Source organism: Labrus bergylta, chromosome 7, assembly GCF_963930695.1.
Source record: "Labrus bergylta chromosome 7, fLabBer1.1, whole genome shotgun sequence".
In the NCBI taxonomy this organism is placed as follows: Eukaryota; Metazoa; Chordata; class Actinopteri; order Labriformes; family Labridae; genus Labrus; species Labrus bergylta.
In genome coordinates this window covers 8,828,068-8,848,857 of record NC_089201.1, presented here as the reverse complement: position 1 = coordinate 8,848,857, position 20,790 = coordinate 8,828,068, and the positions used below count along the sequence as shown (strand labels likewise).

The 20,790-nt window shown below is 38.6% G+C and overlaps 1 protein-coding gene across 1 annotated transcript; it reads left to right on the top strand.

Annotated features, from left to right (window-relative positions):
- Positions 1 to 325: 325 nt before the first annotated feature.
- Positions 326 to 19,111, top strand: LOC136179700 (receptor-type tyrosine-protein phosphatase eta). The gene is made up of 7 exons (XM_065956872.1): positions 326 to 622; positions 14,877 to 14,898; positions 15,048 to 15,242; positions 15,493 to 15,741; positions 16,219 to 16,479; positions 17,684 to 17,944; positions 18,200 to 19,111. Exons 1-7 carry the CDS (start codon positions 566 to 568, stop codon positions 18,634 to 18,636), a joined length of 1,482 nt encoding a protein of 493 aa, XP_065812944.1. The 5' UTR covers positions 326 to 565; the 3' UTR covers positions 18,637 to 19,111.
- The last annotated feature ends 1,679 nt before the right edge of the window (positions 19,112 to 20,790 follow it).

Sequence of the window (20,790 nt, the reverse complement as noted above, 5' to 3'; positions counted from 1 at the left end):
AGAGAAACTATAGGTCGGTTTACTTAAAAAAAGAACAGAAACAAACAGAAAAAAAAACATCTGCCATAGCTGCTCGGCTTAGTTCAGTAAAGATATCCCACCGCGGAGTCATTCCTTCAGCCTGCGTGACCGAGTTATTGGAAGAATGTAGGGTGACTCTTCCTCATTTCTGCTTGACCGGACAGCCCTGTCCACTCTATCTGTCCACAGATCGGTCTGCTGAAGCTGCTGTGACACATCGGAGTTTACGAACTGAGCATAATAACTGCGGAAAAGGCTTTTTGAGGAGGCTGCATCAGAGGAGAGGGTGACATGATGATGAGAGGAGTGGCACATTTCACTAAAAACTTCTCTGAACGACGCGCCGGGCCGCCGCTCCTCCCCGTTAACAATAAAGAAGAAAGTTTCCTCCTCTGACTTTTGACTCGCTTCATGTAGCGATACTTAGCAGGACCACTTGGCCGGTATAAAGGTAATATCTTTCACAAACGAAGAAGAAGTTAGAACATGAAAGCATTCAACTGGTAGAAAAGTCTGGAAACGTTTCTGCTGATCGTGCGGCATCATGAAGCCACTGGTGCGCTTCAGCGTCTTTCTGCTGCTCCTACACGCTGTCCTCAAGGTAAGAAAGCTTCTTTCATTTCTACTAAGTACAGAATAAAAAAAGGCTGTATTAGGGTTAGACATGGGCAAAGTCAAAAGGGCCCTTTGTTTGGATGCTGACGGTCAGTTATTACCGTAAAACCCGAGTGTGAGTGCACCTGTTGCGCAGGTGGTTACAGTAAAGTATTCACTCTGAGGTCATTTGGAGCAGCACACAGCTGAACACAAATAAAGTTTTTGAGGAAGAAATGGAGAGAAAAGGTATCCTGCTGTCAGCAGAAGGCTTGGGAGAAGGTCTAAGCACACCTATGGCGGTTTTAATTTGATTAAAAATTAAATCTGCGCGTGATTAATTGAAGTACAATTGTTGTAAAATTAATTGTTATTCTTGAGAATATACGAGTTATAACGATGTCGGGTTCTGGGAATAGAAAATCATTCTTTAGCATTAAAAATTCCGATGAGGTCATTTTAATTAGAATATCTTAATCGGTAGATTATTTGTCCAGGATTGCGCAGGTCAGATTTCAGTGAGCTGACCTGTAGTGTGAAATTTAATGAGAATGCGTCCCTCCCAACAAAGCTTACATAACAAAGTAAGTCCTGCAGCCACAGATCCACCTGTCCTCGTCCCACTGCTCTTTCAGGAGAGAGAGAGAGAGAGAGAGAGAGAGAGAGGGTACGAGAGGGTGAGAGAGGTTGAGAATGGCATGTGAGGATGTGTGTGGCCAACACAAAGGGGACAGGAATGGAATGAGGTGCAGTTCAGTGTCCCTGTCACTCCTGCGGATCTCCTGAATACCCGTTTATTAAGTAACAAACTACAGTCTGCTCTTATAAGAGAGAGAGGTGTGCTGTCCAGGCTAATTTAAAGTCTGGTTATTGATGCATTCCAATGAAAAGAGCAAAAAACAACAACAACTAATGCATAATAATTAAATGAAAGAGTCACATGTAAGGTCTGCAGGACGGCATATTCATACATTTCACTACAAATGATAATACCTTTTTTTGCTTAGCATAATTATACACCACTAGGAGGTCCCTACAAGAGGATGAAATGAGAGGATTAATAGAAGATGAGAAGAAGACAACGTCATGTCACAGAAAAATAAAAACAACTTACTACAACCTACTTGGAGAAAAATGTGTGACTTTGACACCGGAAGCTGCACTTTAATTAACTTCTGCCAAGAGTCAACAGTGGCTTTTTTTTTAACAATAACCCCAGTTATTACCCCAAATGAACCAGAACTTCACCACAGAGCACCACAGGGTGCTGACAAACAACCACACCTAGCTGTTATGAATTGGGAGTTTTTAATGATGTACTAAGTTCATGTTTTTATTTCATGTCTTTTCAAAAACCTATATCAAATAATCCCTGGTATGAAAAATGATACAGCTTCATAACATAAAACTAAATTCTCTTGAGTTGATGTTGAATTTTTTTTTGTGATGCTGCTTTGGTTTGCTCTGTCATTCAAGTGAAACTCAAAGAAAAACTAGAAAATTCTGTAAAACATTATTATAAAAGTTAACTCTAGACCTTTGAAACACCATTTGGATCAGTAAGCACATAAGAAGAACTTTGTCCAAAGTGTATCCTCTTATTAGATATTACATTTGGTAATTCATTAATTTATTGTACACTCACATATTGTGTTACCAAATGTCATGACAAGCTTACTGTTTCAATAAGGAAGTAAAGGTGCAATGGTCCGTAAATGAAGTCATCTTCTATGAAGAGTACACATGTTGAGCAGAGATGAACACGGGCCATATAGTTCACATGCAAATGTCACACAGCTGGCTCTCAGGCAGGTTCAAACTCTGATGGTTGTTCATCTACTATATGAAAAAACTTCAACTTCTAAAACTATTTTAACGGTGTGAGTGAGTTTTGGATAACTGAGCCTGAAGTTGTGATCACAGATAACTTAAAGTTTGGAGACATGGCAGTCAGGACTTTCCTGTTTGGAGACAAAACCTGCAGCTCTCACAGCTTCTTTCTGTTTGATAGGAGAGGAGATAAAAGCCTTTAACTTCTCCTTTCCATTTTTCGACACTTAAAGTCTGCCCTCTATATGATACAATAAGTGTGTGCTGTTTTTGTAGAGATAGGGAACAGGCAAATTGACTTTCGTTTGTACTGATCTCTAGATAGAGTTTCTAACAGTCTGATGAAAATACTGTACAACATTGACACTTGTTCTAGGTTAAGGCACATGGGAAATTACTTCAAAAAAGAAGAAATAACATGCTTCCCTGAAAGGCAGTTTTTGCATTGTGTACACATTCAAAACATCAATTCTCCCTTTATCTGAACATCTCATCATCATCACGAACTACCTGTTTAAACTGAATGGAGAGGTGTTCAATTTTATTTTGTTCTTTCTGTTGAAGTTTCAGTTCCCCTTTGGATTTTGCGTTGTCACGGACCACAAGCTTGTCTACAAATGATGATTGTGAGTCTGTATCTCACAGTGCTTCCTTTGAGTTCAGTTGAATGAAACATGAAGCCGTGTTTATGGTTTTAATGCAGGACAAAAAGAAGATCTCATGTTTTTGTTGTTGTTGTCTATATCTCATACTCCATTTTTCTACAGTACAATTTGTTTTAGATTGACACTATCATACTTCCAGGATATTTTATGTGCACAGGAACTGCACAGTTCTTTATAGAATATTTTAATTAATTGGTTAATTGGTTAGTGTTGTTTGGCCAATCAGTGTACCATTCTATGGGGTCCATTAAGTATGATATACAAGGGTACTATAGTAGATATGTTTTTAGCATTAAATTGGACATGCGTGGCACTATAACATAGTGTATGATCCAGTTTTCAGTTTTGACTTCTTCAGTTATTCTGTCTCATCTCTTAGCCTCACTTAAAGTTTTCTATCACTTGTAAGAACAGGCCTGTCCGTGGGATATGTCTTTGTGGCTAATTGCTAAGCTAATGCCTGAGGGGCTGTGAAATATATATACAGTGACGTGAGAATGGAATTCATGATGTCTGATGTGGATCTCAACACAAGTGTCCTTCTCCTCACTGATTCTAAATTAGAAAGCATCAGTCAAATTATGTTCTGCATCTCATTATTGATCTAAAGTACAAAAGTCAAAAGTCAAGTCCTTCTTTGTTGGATGCTGCCCCCTCCTCCCACTCCCAACCGTACTTCAACTGTATCAAGACTGTCCAGCGCCAAATTATCATCCTCAAACATGCTGACTTTTACCAGGGCTGTGACTGGAAGCTAGGCGTGTTAAACACGAATGACAAAGAGTCACAGTTCCCCAATGCATGTAAATGAGACACAGGCTCCTCTCGCAGCCTCAAAGGCCTTATTGTGAACAGATAGTTATCGTTTGACCAGTGTCCTATGAGACAGTCATGGCTGGGCAAGGCTGGACTTAAGATGGAGAATTTAGACTTTTCTCCTTTTACATTGGTCTGTCACTCAGTTATGTGCAAATGCAGTGCTATTTTGCAGACAGGGCACAATGTGTGATCGAGACTTGACACCTATCAGATGGGAAGAAAAATGTTGCCAAAACATGCATCCGGAGACTTTTTTAATTCATATAAAATAATTGTTCTGAAACCATGTTGTTTGTGCACCCCACCACACAGCAGCTTTAGTTTTTTTTTCCCATTGTTAGCTAACATATTTAAGTCCCAAGTTAGGGAGAGGAAGTACATAGTCATAGAGAGCTATCAGTTGTTTTCCCTGCTAGTGTAGATTGGACTTAATTGCACTTTTTTTCCTGGGAAGTTGTGGTCTGCAGCACATTCAAATGAACTTTTTGCAACAAATCTTACAAAACTTACAACGTATACTATATATATATTATAATCATTGTTAAATCCAGAACAATTCTAGCAATGAAACGTTTGGAAGGTTCCTGCCCTGTGTGATCCCAGGCAGCGTTATCAGATACATTTTGAAACAGTTTGTTCATGTAAGTTAAGTAATTTAAAGGCAGTAATTACACCCTTGAATGCAGCACAAATAAGTTAAAAATACAAAACGTACAGCATCCGTTCTCTGCTCTGCAGACGAGCACACAGCACACCCCACAACCCACTTTCACACATTTCAAACATCACCCTGATCACACTTGTTCCTCCTGTTACATGGCCTGCAACTTTAGGAGGAAGCGCTAATGGTCGGTGCATTGTACTAAGATGTGTATCTGCAGCCAGCAGCTCAGCACTGTGCACAGTACTGGCTTCAGTAAACCACTACGTCACACATTTCCATAGTCTCTGATGTGGCCTCTGATAGCATAGCTGGACTGTGGTGTGGGAGGCGGATACTGTACCTGGAGACAAACATACTCAGAGCTAAAGACGTGTTGCCCTTGGAGTATTTGGAGGCAGTGGATATTTTTAGACATAGCTTTCAATAATAATCTATGATTCATCTTTCTATAATATTCCACTGGAGGAATTCAGGAAATAATATACAGTTTTTATCAGTCCTAAATGCTTTAAAATAAACTATGAAAAAGAAAATCACACATACAGGGATCAACAACATGTACAAATTAATAAAAAACGTTATATACAAATGTCCAAATAACAAGATTGTATTAGAGAAGAACACAACAACAAAATATGATAAAGAAAATCAATACCAGTTTTATTTAAAATAAAAAATAAAAAACCCTCGAAAATTAAAACAGCATAAAAAGTCAAATCTTGAAGTTCCTTTGAAACAGCTTCCACATTTTTTCATTTGACATACACGTGTTACTACTTCGTTGTTGTATCTGTATCCTTTTAAACTGAAAACGCTGTGAAGGGAGTTGTCTTGATTATGTGATACGACATCATCTCTGTCTGTTTGTCACTCTCACTTTATTTAAAGGAAGAATGTGCTGCATTTTACGCATCAATAATGCAGAAATCAAGAATGTTCTCTGTAAATGTCTCTCTGAGTCATGACTGTCTACAATGAGTGAGAGTCCCGCCATCTGTACTGTTGTCGAAGCCATGTTTATATCATGATAACATGGACGGGACAGCCTCGCGTGAAAAGCTGTTTTAGTCAAGGACGAGAGAAAAGAAGGATAACATAGCCTACTCACTGCTTATTTGGATGCCACGTAAGTGTCTTTAGATTCTGTGTCAATTTATGTGCAATATAAAGCTATGAGTTAACCAAAGTTAACGTTAGCCTGCTAACACAACAATGCAGCCCACAGGCAATTGCAGCTCGAGCAAAGGACGCTTTTGTCCGCCACTTGCTTAATGGTGCTTAATTATGGTTCGTTAATTGATAAGTCCTTCATGCGAACACGAGAGGAGAGGGGTTGTAGGTGCGGCGCTGGAGGAAAGCGGATGCTTCAGAATAGCGAAGGTGCCACCAAACAGCTGTTTGTTTTGCTTTAGTGTTGGTGCTCAAGGGCGACATCTACTGGATCAAAAAGTCGCACATTCCTTTACGACAAACCTAAGAATGGGTAAAATAAGTATGGTAATTGAAAAACACACAATCACAAACCACATTATACACAACATTATTATTATTATAGTGGGAGGCAGGTAGTAAATTTGTGGGTGGATAAAACACGAGATGCTCACATGCTAGCCAGGTCCATTACAACAGATGCTCACAGTTGGAATTTATTGTCATGTTAATACAAAGGAGGATTAATTATTCACACAATATTTTGAATCTTTGCAGGATAAAAAACATAAAGATCATCAAGCATCCGAACTCAACAGCTTTTTGGTTGCCATTATTTCAGATACTGGCATTTAGATGACAATCAACGCAATTACAATTTGATTACAAATCTGTCGGCCTGAACACCTGCAGCAGAGTGTTATTCATTGTTTGAAGTCCCAGTGCTGTTTGACTCTATATCAACTTTGATTGAATGACCTCTTGTCCAATCAGGTTTTTCATATGAACTGTTTCATGAGTTTATATCTTAAATCTTGTGGATCTTAAGGGAAGTCAGAGTTTGACCCGTGTAATGGTAAAGACTTTTGATCTTTGCACTGCTCTGTGGCTTCACCTGAATATCCTTGTAGCCTAAGTGAGATCAGAGGTCAAAAGGTCAGCTGACATTTTGAGTTAATTAGATGGAATGATCTTACCTTTAAATTCAAACCATAATTAGCTTTGGTAATGTTTATTCTTTAGTTTTAACACCAGGTGTCATTATTAAACCTTCTGACTGAATTGAAATTAAAATACAGAAGGATAAAAACTGGGCACATGTTCAGACGAATTGTTGAAATAGTGAGTCACAAACACTCACACACACTTCTGATCCAAGGAAACAAACCCAAAAGACATTGGTGTGAGAGAATAACAGCTTACTTTATAATCACACACTACAAATGAAGGGACAGTACCGTTTTGAAGGGGATGTTTTGGCAACATAGTGCTCTGAGACAAGAGTGGGTTTATGAGCCAATATTGGGTTGTTCTTTTCTTCCTTTATGTGACCTTAATGAGCTGGAGGTATGAAGTACAGCATAATCTAAAACTTAAAAGCCCTTTATGTTGTTCAAGTGTGTTATCAAGGGTCTCTGGGTGGGCTCAGGAAGTGCCAGGAAGTTATGTTAAAACAGAAACAATTGAGTCACGAAGGTAATGAACTCAAAATAAAGAAAAAGCTTCCAAGAATTGTATCTTTCACAAATCTCACCTTGGCAGCACACTGGATGTGTGACTCGGGAGATGAAGTTCTGCATTATGAAGTAGAAGTAGTTTAAGGGTTTTGTAAATGCATGCTCCATACAAAAAAAAAAGCACAATCAGGATCTACAGAGATGCAGCATGGAGAGCTGTCAGAGTTAGGGGGGCTGCACATAGACTGGCACCTGAAGCAGCTGGGGGTTCAGTGCCATGCTCAAGAGCACCTATGCTAGCACAGTTCATCAAATACATCAGCTTTGTCAGCCACCCTATGCTTCAAAGGATGATGATTCACTTACCCCCTTTATAGTATGTGCATGGCTCAATGGTCAGGTCACCATTAATACATATGCAACCCTCTGTCAGACTTTCTGAATAATCAGTCAAGTAAGTGATAACAAAGAAGCAACTACTGGTTATATTTCTTGTTAAAACTTTGGTACAAACAATTCCCATTTTTGACATTTGGTTGTTAGACGATCATTAGCGCGAGTACAATTATGGCATTGTAGTATTTGGATTGCTGTTAGGCACCAAAACTGCTTGGTTAGGATTATGAAGAAGGTCACAGTATGGCTTAAAAAAGTACTCACGTTTTTCACTCAAGTAATGAAACTGGCTGTTGGTCTAAGGTAGAGTGGGATGTCTCCTAAACTGAAGATGACAGGTTCAATCCCTGACCTGTCCTTTGGCAAAACACTGAACCTTTGCTCCACAAGTCAGTGTGTGAATGTTAAGATTAGATCCTGAGGGCACCTTGTATAGCAGCCTCTGGATTCACTATATGAATATGTGTTAATGGGGTGAATGTTACTGCAGCTCTAGCTTAAAGGAGCGATATGTAACTCTGACACGTATAGCGTTTACCACATTTCGACTTGTGGAGCCTAATAGAAAAATGCTGAGACTTTATATGTAGGTCCAGTATCAGTTATATCTAAATCAGTTTGCTTGCCAATCGAGGGGTTAGGGGCAAAACCGCTGTGCCGCCTACATCTCTGGTCCAAACATGTACAGACCATTCTGCACCAGAATCAAAACTTTAGTGGACATGCTAGCTGCTGTTTGTTGTCAGAGAAGCCATCACTTCAACATAGCAGGTTTCCTTAATGTCTGATTATATATTAAGGTCATTTTATGATTGAATTCAGTAAATATAATATAACAGATTGGACCTTTCATGATTTAAAGCATCAAATCACTGACAGGCTTATTTGATCACTTGGGAGTGGGAACAGGCTAAATATTTGACATGAGTACACATAACGTCGCCTTTGCCACACAGATTGACTGATTGTTGCAGCTATCTTAAGAAATAAAAACACATTCTGTAATGTGTAATGTGTTCTAATGTTATTTGATGTGCAACAAAAATGAAACAGATGAAAATACTGCAACGAGTATAAGAATATAAAATTTAAGATTTAAGTGAAGAGTCATCTGCAGTTGGAACAAAGCCTCTGAAAACGGGCTTAAAAGGACAAATACAGGGAAGAAAAATTCAAAGGAAAGAGAAAAGATATCAAAACCTTTGTGGTTCTCCCTGCCTTTCTCATCAAATAAGATTTGTGTTGCTTTTGCATCATACAACAATACAGACACTTTTTCTTTTTTGAGTCAGAATACGTTTCCACCCCCCCCCCCAGAAACTACAGTTTCCACTTTCTCTGCTCAGCAAGTCAACAAGGGCACCACGAACGGATCCTCTTTTGGTGCAACCTGGCGTAATTCAAGAAGCAGATTTTTTTGTGTGTGTGTGCTTTTGTTCAAAGTTATCAGATTATGAGGAGCTAAGGTTAAATGGGCTGATCCCTGAGCAAACAGTCTTTAAGGTGATTTCTTGATTGTTTTGGGTCGGAGTGTTATTATGGAGGAAGGAACTGGAGTGTTATCATGAGGCAGGCTGTGAGGAATGAAAGGGAATTGAGAGAGTGGCGGGCGGACTGCCTTCAGGGTTGATGTAATGTTTATATAGTGGTCAGAACAGCCATTTCCTCCTCCTCCTCTTGCTGCAGACAGGCCCAGTCAAAGGGCACAGATACAGAACACAGGGCAAAGAGGTCATGGACTGAGTCTCTGCCAAGTATGTTTCAACATGAACGTCAGAGCACATATTTTATAAGGCTGCTGTATTAGACTATGTGATAGCTGTATGAGGAGATGTTTTATGGTTTTAAGTCCCTCAAAGCATCTTGAGTAGGTTTCCTCCTCCTCTGTCACACTGGAGCTGAAAAATAAAACAAATTTGTCGTGAGTTATTTGAAGTTAATAATTTTCTAATCTATTGTATGAAAAGGAAGGTGTTGGCCCTGCTTGCCCCCTGAAAACATGGCTTTTGAAATATTAGCAGCACAAAGAATGCTATTAAAAGTATGCGTTGTGTTTATTAAAAGGAATATTTGCAGAATTCTGAGCTGGCCTTTTTTATTGACGTCCTCGAAGAATATAATGCAGCTAACTTAACCTTCAATGAAAAGGCCCAGGTTATGAAACGTTAAATGTGAAAGGAATCAGAGTATAACATAGAAGTTATGTTGAAGGGCTCACCTCCTTCCGTTCACGGTCTGAGATGACCAATAAGACATGAGGGTTTTGGCTGATAATCTTAACATGATCCTTGAGAGTTTCACTGAACTTAAAATCTTCAAAATGTTAGCCGTGTGAACCATATCAGTATCATCAAGTTTAGCTGAGAGGGAGGATGTACTGATGGGTGGGGCTGAGTCACAGTTGATATATGTTAAAACAATTATGTCCATTATTTGAACTTCAGTGTATTTAGGGCAGTTCTCCCCAAATGGGACCTTGAGCTCGGGGTTATTTCTGCTCTCTGAGTCACTGCCAAGGCATAATGGCTTGAGACGTTGTTTTGTTTATTTAGTAAGGAGAAAATAAGTGATACTTAGGAAGAGCACCAAGGGAAATAAAACATTTTTAAAACCATAGCGCTGCAGAAGTCACAGGCTCAGAGGTCAGTTTAACAGGAATCTTGGTTTACATACACAAGATTGTCATAGTAATAACATGCGGCATTATGTACTGGTATGTGACTTTTCTCACAGAGTTGTGAAGTTTGAAGAGATTAAGTCTTTCTTATTTATGAGCTGTTTCACATCTAGAGCCAGCAACAGCTTTTCTAGTTGTAATATCTTCGGCCAGTTGATGCTAGCACTAAATCAAAATGTTTTTCACCACACAAACTAGTTTAAATAGAGCTTACTAAATATAAACATATAAACAACATAAACAACATAAACACCTACCAGATCTGTTTTTGAGGTCAGTTTATTCTTGACTTTGCAATCAGCAAACAATGATACAACTCTTGGCAGGTCTCAAGGAGCATATAATCACATAATAATATTTGTAGATGGAGTTCATCTAGTTGATGGGAAATTTTTGATTTTTTTCTTCTTAAAAATACGTTTAGGACTTCTGATACTCCGACTTAAAAGAGGTAGATAGATAGAAAGATAGATAGAAATATCAGACACTCGTAATAATAAGTAACCATGAGTCATTCCTTGAAATAAGGATTTAAACTGAAACTAATTTAACTGGACATATTAAAAAGAACATGATGTTTAGATCTGCTGTGCACACCATGAAACAGATGTACGAGTTTGGTGATGCTAAGTGTTTGGTCCAGTATTTTTTGTTTTTACATTCATTTCCTGTTACAGGTGTACGCCTTGTGAGCAAGTCACTTTCTTACTCTTGAAATAGAGCTAGGCTATCATTAATATTTGTCACATCTTTTTTTTATCTGCTTTGAAAAGTTAATAAATCCGTGTTGGAAGTGCTCGTTTTAACTGCTCTCACAAAAACATGTTGACTTATAAATACAATAAACAGGGAAATAGGCAACTTATATTTGTTTTGACTCACGGTTTTATCCAAGAAATTAAGTTATTAATATGCCTCTTTGCTCTTTTTTGGCTAACACTTAGGCTACTCCTATGCTAGCTGTAGGCCTACATGGTTGACTCGTTAGTCAGCTTCATCCTGCTAGCTGTCGAGTTTGAATTGAACATTTGGGACAAAATGATAACATTGGTTTTAAAACTTTAAGAGCAACATTTCTGCTTGCTTGTATGTAATGGGTATGAGATATGAGCTAAACTTTAAAGGCAGTAGCCTCAAAACCCCCCCAAAACTAAGGACTGTGTAGGATAGCTTACAAAGGCTAAAAACTACGACTAGATTGAGATTTTCTGTGGGTTGTTTCAGATGCCATTGTTGCACACGCTTATGTTAACCCTTTTAAACAATAAGTTTCTCTTATAAATGTTATGTTTCAGAAGTCTATTAAGATGAGCATGATAAGCTAACCTTTATATTTTAGCTTGTTGTTCAGCACAGTCTAACTGTAGCCTAACACACATGATATTCTTAAAATCCAAACTGTCCAATTCTTTAGGTAACAAATAGCCAATAGGAACTAATAACACTGCATTGTATAACAACGCATGAAGTGCTAAGCCATATTAGCATATGCATAATTTTAGACATAATTTTAAAATTAGGCCTTCTTCAAGATTGTGTTTGTTTATTTGTAGTAAATAATAATAATAAATAATCTAGGTAGCCTACATGCCAATGGACTTTTTCAGTTAATAAAGGATACATCTTGTTTTTTATTAGGGTTAAAACAACAGAGTTGTTGTTTGATAGCTTTACTCCTGTAGCTTACTGTACGCTTCCAACTTAAAAATAATTTTATGAAGATATTAATACATTTGAAAGAAATTATTGTTAGGCAAAGTATCTCAAAGTAACACCCATAGCCACTCTGTCAGGGTGTTAGCGTGAGACTCAGCTATGCTAACAACCTTCACATAGAGCAAAAGTTTGTTCTTCCAAATGAATATTTTCTCAAACAGACTGTTTCGCCAATCTTCAAAATCCATGTTTTATTTGTCATAAAACCTGAGAATTAAAGTAATGACTAGTTAGTGTATTGTTAAGAAGAAAACCCTCACTTGTGGGTTATTTTAATGCATTGTTTCGTGACCCTCTCATACACTATGTAAAAACCCATCACCAGATCCTCAAAGAGAACTGAACCCTTGAACTCCTAAGGCACCACTGTGTGGCACCGCTGTACTTCAAAAAGAATAGAGTCCCAGAGGAGCGGCAGGAAGGGAAGGGTCACTTTTGTGAACAGAAAAAGAAACATTAAGGAGAGGACACTTGTCTCAAGGGACAGGTGGGTGAAAGGGCCCCCGTCTAATACAAAGTTAACCTTTTTCTTTCCCAGCTTCCTGGTCTCACCACTTGCAAATATTCTCACAATATCTAACTTACCTGTTCATTATAGCTATAACCATAATAAGGAAAGTACTACCAACACATGTTTCAAAAGATCTACAGTCTAAGTTAAACATTTACAATGGAGGAAAATAAATGCAATATTTAATTGTTGTACATCAATCCATTGGACACGACAATACAAAAAATTGTATTTCAAAATAATAGTTAAAAATAATAAAATAGATAAGCTTAACTTAGGACAAATGTCAGAAATTCAGCATTCATGATGGGCTTGTCATTACCAGTTGACTAGCTAACTGTTCATTTATTTCTATTAAAAAACAACAACGCCTTTTCCAGTTTTAAAGCTGAATTAGACTGTTGATCATTAAAATAAGCAGAGCGGACACATTACTCAAATATAAAATAGTCACAGTTGCAGCCTCACTTTTAAAGTTCTTTAAGCGTTCAACTTAACTGTCATGTTTGTAGTCTGTAGTTTGTGGTGCTGTCATTTATCTATCTAAGTGGTGTCTCTAATGTTAAGTCTACCCTCATTTATATATGCATTAGATTCTATGGGCAAGTTATATGTAATATAACCCTCCTATTGGTAATATTGTTTTGTATTAGACTGCCTTGGTTGGAATGGGACTCAGCCACATACGTCACAATTGTTCTGTTTTTTTTTTTCCTCCACTCAGAAAAAAGTCACTCCTGATCAAGTACTGCTTTTGCTCTATAATATTCTATCCAAAGAATAATGTCCTTTACAGGCCAAGCTGGTCATATTTCATACATTCTAAAGAACAACCTGACAAGACCTTGAATGAGGTCTTTTCTGCCATTGTGAGCAGGAGTCAATGATTGAACCTACCCGTGACCTCTGTGAGGGAGAGACTGATGCAGGTTTGAGCAATGATGCCATGTGTTTAATGTTTAGCTGTGTGGCAAACAGACCGAAAGGAAACATGTCAGAGTTTCTCTGGCCTGTTTAAGTTTTGGCTAATAAGTAATATGGAATGAAAGCTGTTTGGTAAGACCTGACACCATGATGCAGATAACAACAACAGAGGAAATACTCAGCTGCTGTTATATGTACACGGACTTTGTTAAATTCAAAAGTTTATCCATTTATAAATTGGTTGAAGCTGTTTTGGAGCATGATGGTTATATATTCTAATAATAGAAAGAAGAACATTGTTTTCATCAGCAGTTCCTGTCATTTAGCATAACCAGGCATACAACGGTTACTGATGGTTGGGTATTTCCATTGTGTACTTGTTTTTATATTGACCTACATGCAAACATGATTAATTAATTAGAGAATGGGACTATCCTTGATACTGCACTTATGCGTGTACATACAAATCTAATAGAATTTTTTTTAAATTCTTTACACATGATGGTTATATTGCAGGTTGATTCCGCAGACAGACATATTTGAACAACAAAACTAATTGACAAAGAAATAAGACAAGACATCAGTGTCAGTACCTCTGTATTTTTTTAAATACAAATAAAAATGTAGACTAAATAAAAAGAAGTTAGAAAGTTTCCTGATAGAATTCAGGAAATGTCTGATCATAAAAGAAGCCTAATATAAGTCTGTGACCAAAACGGACAACACTATGGTTAATAGATTCTCCCTAATGAAAACCAGCCCTATAGCTGATAAAACTACATTTACATCTTTAGTTACCTTAATGAATAAAATATGTGTCTCTGGGGTTAAATGGTTAAGACTTACACCTCTACATAGTGGTCATTCTCTGGGGTGTGGGTGTGTGTGTGTGTGTGTGTGTGTGTGTGTGTGTGTGTGTGTGTGTGTGTGTGTGTTGGGGGGGGGGGGATACTGGATGGTTATTCAAAGGTCTATAGATAAACTGTGTAGAAAATCAGGCTTTAGTCAGCCACACCTGTAATTGCGGTTTAACGAAAACGGTTAGGATTTATGTTAAGTTTTGACAGCACTTTTTTCATGTGGGTCCTGGGAGGGGGCAACACTTTTCAATACAAATAGGAAGGGCCTGAAGGAAAAAAAAAAGGTTGGGAACCACTGTCCACATTGAACCACTGTCCTATAGCACGCATCAGATGTTGTTTGACTGAAGGACCACAGCTCAAAGAGTAACTGACTCAGGGTGACACACCTGAGGAATAAAAAACTGTTTATCAGTTGTTAGTTTAATAATTAAAATTCTATTGCTCTGATGTTGCTAAATGACCACATTTATAACACTCTGAAAAGGTGTTTGATTTGACTTCAGTTGCTTGTTTTAAGCTGTCTGAAACTCAACGCTGACCTCTGCTGGTGATCCAAATGTAATGTGCTTTTTTTTCTGTCTTTTTTACAGATCTATGAAGCAAACTGTGACAGTAAGTACACATGTGCTGTAGAGATTATATGGTCTTCATTTCTGTTTGTGTGTAATTAAATTAACATCACAACTTCTCAAGAAATACTTAAACCTGTGTTTTTTTCTTACTCATTCATTTTTCTACATTTTTTGTTTTGTATCTACTAGGTAGTCAATGTGCTGAAAATCAAACGGAAACATTAACAACAACCACAACAACAGTCAGGTTGGAATCAGATCAAAACTGTAACTTATCCATTGGGAATGACACAACTGGGCAAGGTTCGATAACTGATTTGACGCCTGGAAAAGTCTATAAAGTCTTCTTCATCTGTTTTAACTGCTGCAAAGAGGTCACAATGAGTAAGTCTGTTTACTTCACTTGAATACTCAAATTCCAACCATAGAACAATGAATCTGAATAGATCAGTACCTACATCATGCTGCAGATTCAGCATATTGAACTTTTGTTTTCAAGCAACTCCGAGTATGAGTAACAAAAAGTATAAAGTACACCTAAAGTACAAAACACTAAGTAACTCTAATGGTGGTTATTGAGAAATACAGTAACAGTATTAATTATTCCCAACATCATCCTCACCCTCTGTCACAGAGCCCGAAGCTGTCAGAAACCTTCATGTCACTAATGTGACAACCAACTCCTTGACTGTTAACTGGACTGAACCTGAGGGAAACAGCTCCCTCTACAGAGTGAACTGGACTAATGGACAAGTCAACACAACAGAAACCTCCCAAACCATCAAGGATCTTACTGCTGGAGTCCTGTACTGTGTATCTGTCACTGCAGTGGCCAGTGATGACCGTACTGAAGGACAGAATAGCACTGTATGTCGGTACACACGTAAGTACATGTTGACAATACTATGTCGGTACACATGTAAGTACAAATATAACATTTTAAATGAAAGAATGAAAGATTATCTCGACAAAGTTTGGATTTCTTTCGGTCCAGCTCCAAAATCTGTTTTTACGACAATGAGATAGTTGATGCATGTGTTTGAATCAGATTTTGCTGGGCTTGTCTTAACTTATTCTTGGTGATCCTGTAAATTTTGTTAGTCAAACTGTTGACACTATATTAAAACCCTGGGTCTCTGCTTTAAAAAGTGAGGCAAGATGAGTTACAGTACTGAGAGTGGATCCCAAAACATCAAGATGCTAGATGAACTTTCAACTGTATTGCAGCAGCTTGATAATTTTGATGGACAGCATCAATCAAATTGTAGTTTTACTATTGTAACTTCAACTTTACGATTGATGCATTTAAAAAAACAAAAACGTTCGTATTTCTCTTTATTCCCCTCCTCTTCCCTCACAGTACCTGAAGTAGTAGAGAAACTCACTGTAGTCAACGTCACAACCTCCTCCATATCTCTTGAGTGGACTAAACCAAAGGGAGAGAGCTCCTTCTATAGAGTACAGTGGACTGATGGAACAACTAACAACAACAAGAATGTCACTGAAACAAAAATCAATGTCACTGATCTGACTGCTGGAGTGCTTTATGATTTTACTGTCATAGCAGTGGCTGGAGATAACACAACAGAGAGTGAAATGGCTGAGACTTTTCACTATACCAGTAAGGATTCCATTTTTGATTATGACAGTGCTTTTTGTCAATTTTGGGGCTCACCATTATTGTTTCAACTGCACAATACTTAGTTCTGATGTAGTTGTTGGGTACATATAAGTTGATGCTGTTGTTGTTCTGGTCTTGATTGTAACCCAGTGTTACTGTTGAACTTGTTAAATTGAGGATCCTGATGTGTCCAAAAACAAAGTGATATGTTCCTTTGTTTCTAAATGATTTTCCCTCATATTGCATTTATCTAAGAGCCCAACATCACCCAGAATCTCACTGTCACTGAACTCACAACATCCTCAATGTATGTGACCTGGTCTAAACCTGAGGGAGGGAGCTCCTTCTATAGAGTACAGTGGACTAATGAAGGGAAGGATGAGACTTTAAATGTGACAGAAACACATATTAACATTACTAACCTGACTGCTGGTGTCCAGTATGAAATAAGTGTTATTGCAGTAGCAGAGGATCATATTACTGAAGGAAACAGTACCATGGTTTCTCATTACACAAGTAAGTGTGTCATGTTGTCAGGTTGTGAGAGTGTGCTAAATAATAATAATAATTTATACTTTATTGATCCCACGAGGGGAAATTTGTTTTTTACACTCTGTCTAGTAAACATGCGACACAAACATAGGCCAAAATACACACACATGCACAAACAGGATCTTATGGACATATACTAATGGAGAGGTCTCACAGTGAGGGGCCACAGTGGGCACTCCTGAGCTGGTAGGGGGGTTAGGTGCCTTGCTTAAGGGCACCTCAGCATTGCTCAGGAGGTGAACTGGCACCTCTCCAGCTAGCAGGCCAATTTCTGGACTTGGTCCATGCCAGATCTTGAACCGGCAACCCTCTGATTACCAACCCAAGTCCCTACAGACTGAGCTACTGCTGCACATTGGACACCTGTTGGAGCAGATTGTCTGCAGTGACTACAGGCAGGATAAAAATCAAAGGACGACAAACTCATGTTTTCATATTAGTTCAGAATCTGTTGGTTTGAAACAAGTTCACTTTGTTTTAATCCTTCAAGCTTCTGCTTTTACTATCTGAGAAGTTTTCACAAATCTAGATGAAGCAGTGTTTGGGAGCGTTTATGAACAAAGGTTGAAGTCCTTTTCTTTTGATTGGCTTCGACTGATTTTGTATTTAACTGCTTTGATAAACTCTTTATTCCCCTCCTCTTCCCTCACAGTACCTGAAGTAGTAGAGAAACTCACTGTAGTCTACGTCACAACCTCCTCCATATCTCTTGAGTGGACTAAACCAAAGGGAGAGAGCTCCTTCTATAGAGTACAGTGGACTGATGGAACAACTAACAACAACAAGAATGTCACTGAAACAAGAATAAATGTCACTGATCTGACTGCTGGAGTGCGGTATGATTTTACTGTCATAGCAGTGGCTGGAGATAACACAACAGAGAGTGAAATGGCTGAGACTTTTCACTATACCAGTAAGGATTCCATTTTTGATTATGACAGTGCTTTTTGTCAATTTTGGGGCTCACCATTATTGTTTCAACTGCACAATACTTAGTTCTGATGTAGTTGTTGGGTACATATAAGTTGATGCTGTTGTTGTTCTGGTCTTGATTGTAACCCAGTGTTACTGTTGAACTTGTTAAATTGAGGATCCTGATGTGTCCAAAAACAAAGTGATATGTTCCTTTGTTTCTAAATGATTTTCCCTCATATTGCATTTATCTAAGAGCCCAACATCATCCAGAATCTCACTGTCACTGAACTCACAACATCCTCAATGTATGTGACCTGGTCTAAACCTGAGGGAGGGAGCTCCTTCTATAGAGTACAGTGGACTAATGAAGGGAAGGATGAGACTTTAAATGTGACAGAAACACATATTAACATTACTAACCTGACTGCTGGTGTCCAGTATGAAATAAGTGTTATTGCAGTAGCAGAGGATCATATTACTGAAGGAAACAGTACCATGGTTTCTCATTACACAAGTAAGTGTGTCATGTTGTCAGGTTGTGAGAGTGTGCTAAATAATAATAATAATTTATATTTTATTGATCCCACGAGGGGACATTTGTTTTTTACACTCTGTCTAGTAAACATGCGACACAAACATAGGCCAAAATACACACACATGCACAAACAGGATCTTATGGACATATACTAATGGAGAGGTCTCACAGTGAGGGGCCACAGTGGGTGCTCCTGAGCTGGTTGGGGGGTTAGGTGCCTTGCTCAAGGGCACCTCAGCAGTGCTCAGGAAGTGGACTGGCACCTCTCCAGCTAGCAGGCCAATTTCTGGACTTGGTCCATGCCGGAAATTGAACCGGCGACCCTCCAATTCCCAACCCAAGTCCCTACAGACTGAGCTACTGCTGCACATTGGACACCTGTTGGAGCAGATTGTCTGCAGTGACTACAGGCAGGATAAAAATCAAAGGACGACAAACTCATGTTTTCATATTAGTTCAGAATCTGTTGGTTTGAAACAAGTTCACTTTGTTTTAATCCTTCAAGCTTCTGCTTTTACTATCTGAGAAGTTTTCACAAATCTAGATGAAGCAGTGTTTGGGAGCGTTTATGAACAAAGGTTGAAGTCCTTTTCTTTTGATTGGCTTCGACTGATTTTGTATTTAACTGCTTTGATAAACTCTTTATTCCCCTCCTCTTCCCTCACAGTACCTGAAGTAGTAGAGAAACTCACTGTAGTCAACGTCACAACCTCCTCCATATCTCTTGAGTGGACTAAACCAAAGGGAGAGAGCTCCTTCTATAGAGTACAGTGGACTGATGGAACAACTAACAACAACAAGAATGTCACTGAAACAAGAATCAATGTCACTGATCTGACTGCTGGAGTGCGGTATGATTTTACTGTCATAGCAGTGGCTGGAGATAACACAACAGAGAGTGAAATGGCTGAGACTTTTCACTATACCAGTAAGGATTCCATTTTTGATTATGACAGTGCTTTTTGTCAATTTTGGGGCTCACCATTATTGTTTCAACTGCACAATACTTAGTTCTGATGTAGTTGTTGGGTACATATAAGTTGATGCTGTTGTTGTTCTGGTCTTGATTGTAACCCAGTGTTACTGTTGAACTTGTTAAATTGAGGATCCTGATGTGTCCAAAAACAAAGTGATATGTTCCTTTGTTTCTAAATGATTTTCCCTCATATTGCATTTATCTAAGAGCCCAACATCATCCAGAATCTCACTGTCACTGAACTCACAACATCCTCAATGTATGTGACCTGGTCTAAACCTGAGGGAGGGAGCTCCTTCTGTAGAGTACAGTGGACTAATGAAGGGAAGGATGAGACTTTAAATGTGACAGAAACACATATTAACATTACTAACCTGACTGCTGGTGTCCAGTATGAAATAAGTGTTATTGCAGTAGCAGAGGATCATATTACTGAAGGAAACAGTACCATGGTTTCTCATTACACAAGTAAGTGTGTCATGTTGTCAGGTTGTGAGAGTGTGCTAAATAATAATAATAATTTATACTTTATTGATCCCACAAGGGGAAATTTGTTTTTTACACTCTGTCTAGTAAACATGCGACACAAACATAGGTCAAAATACACACACATGCACAAACAGGATCTTATGGACATATACTAATGGAGAGGTCTCAGAGTGTGGGGCCACAGTGGGCACTCCTGAGTTGGTAGGGGGGTTAGGTGCCTTGCTTAAGGGCACCTCAGCAGTGCTCAGGAGGTGAACTGGCACCTCTCCAGCTAGCAGGCAAATTTCTGGACTTGGTCCATGCCGGAACTTGAACCAGTGACCCTCCAATTCCCAACCCAAGTCCCTACAGACTGAGCTACTGCTGCACATTGGACACCTGTTGGAGCAGATTGTCTGCAGTGACTACAGGCAGGATAAAAATCAAAGGACGACAAACTCATGTTTTCATAGTAGTTCAGAATCTGTTGGTTTGAAACAAGTTCACTTTGTTTTAATCCTTCAAGCTTCTGCTTTTACTATCTGAGAAGTTTTCACAAATCTAGATGAAGCAGTGTTTGGGAGCGTTTATGAACAAAGGTTGAAGTCCTTTTCTTTTGATTGGCTTCGACTGATTTTGTATTTAACTGCTTTGATAAACTCTTTATTCCCCTCCTCTTCCCTCACAGTACCTGAAGTAGTAGAGAAACTCACTGTAGTCAACGTCACAACCTCCTCCATATCTCTTGAGTGGACTAAACCAAAGGGAGAGAGCTCCTTCTATAGAGTACAGTGGACTGATGGAACAACTAACAACAACAAGAATGTCACTGAAACAAGAATCAATGTCACTGATCTGACTGCTG

What these genes read in the sequence shown, in the direction of transcription:
- LOC136179700 (XM_065956872.1), top strand. Translation starts at nt 566, where the DNA reads ATGAAGCCACTGGTGCGCTTCAGCGTCTTTCTGCTGCTCCTACACGCT. An exon ending in TGAGACTTTTCACTATACCA is followed by an intron (nt 16,480 to 17,683) that starts GTAAGGATTCCA and finishes CTTCCCTCACAG; the next exon opens with TACCTGAAGTAGTAGAGAAA. An exon ending in TGAGACTTTTCACTATACCA is followed by an intron (nt 17,945 to 18,199) that starts GTAAGGATTCCA and finishes CATTTATCTAAG; the next exon opens with AGCCCAACATCATCCAGAAT.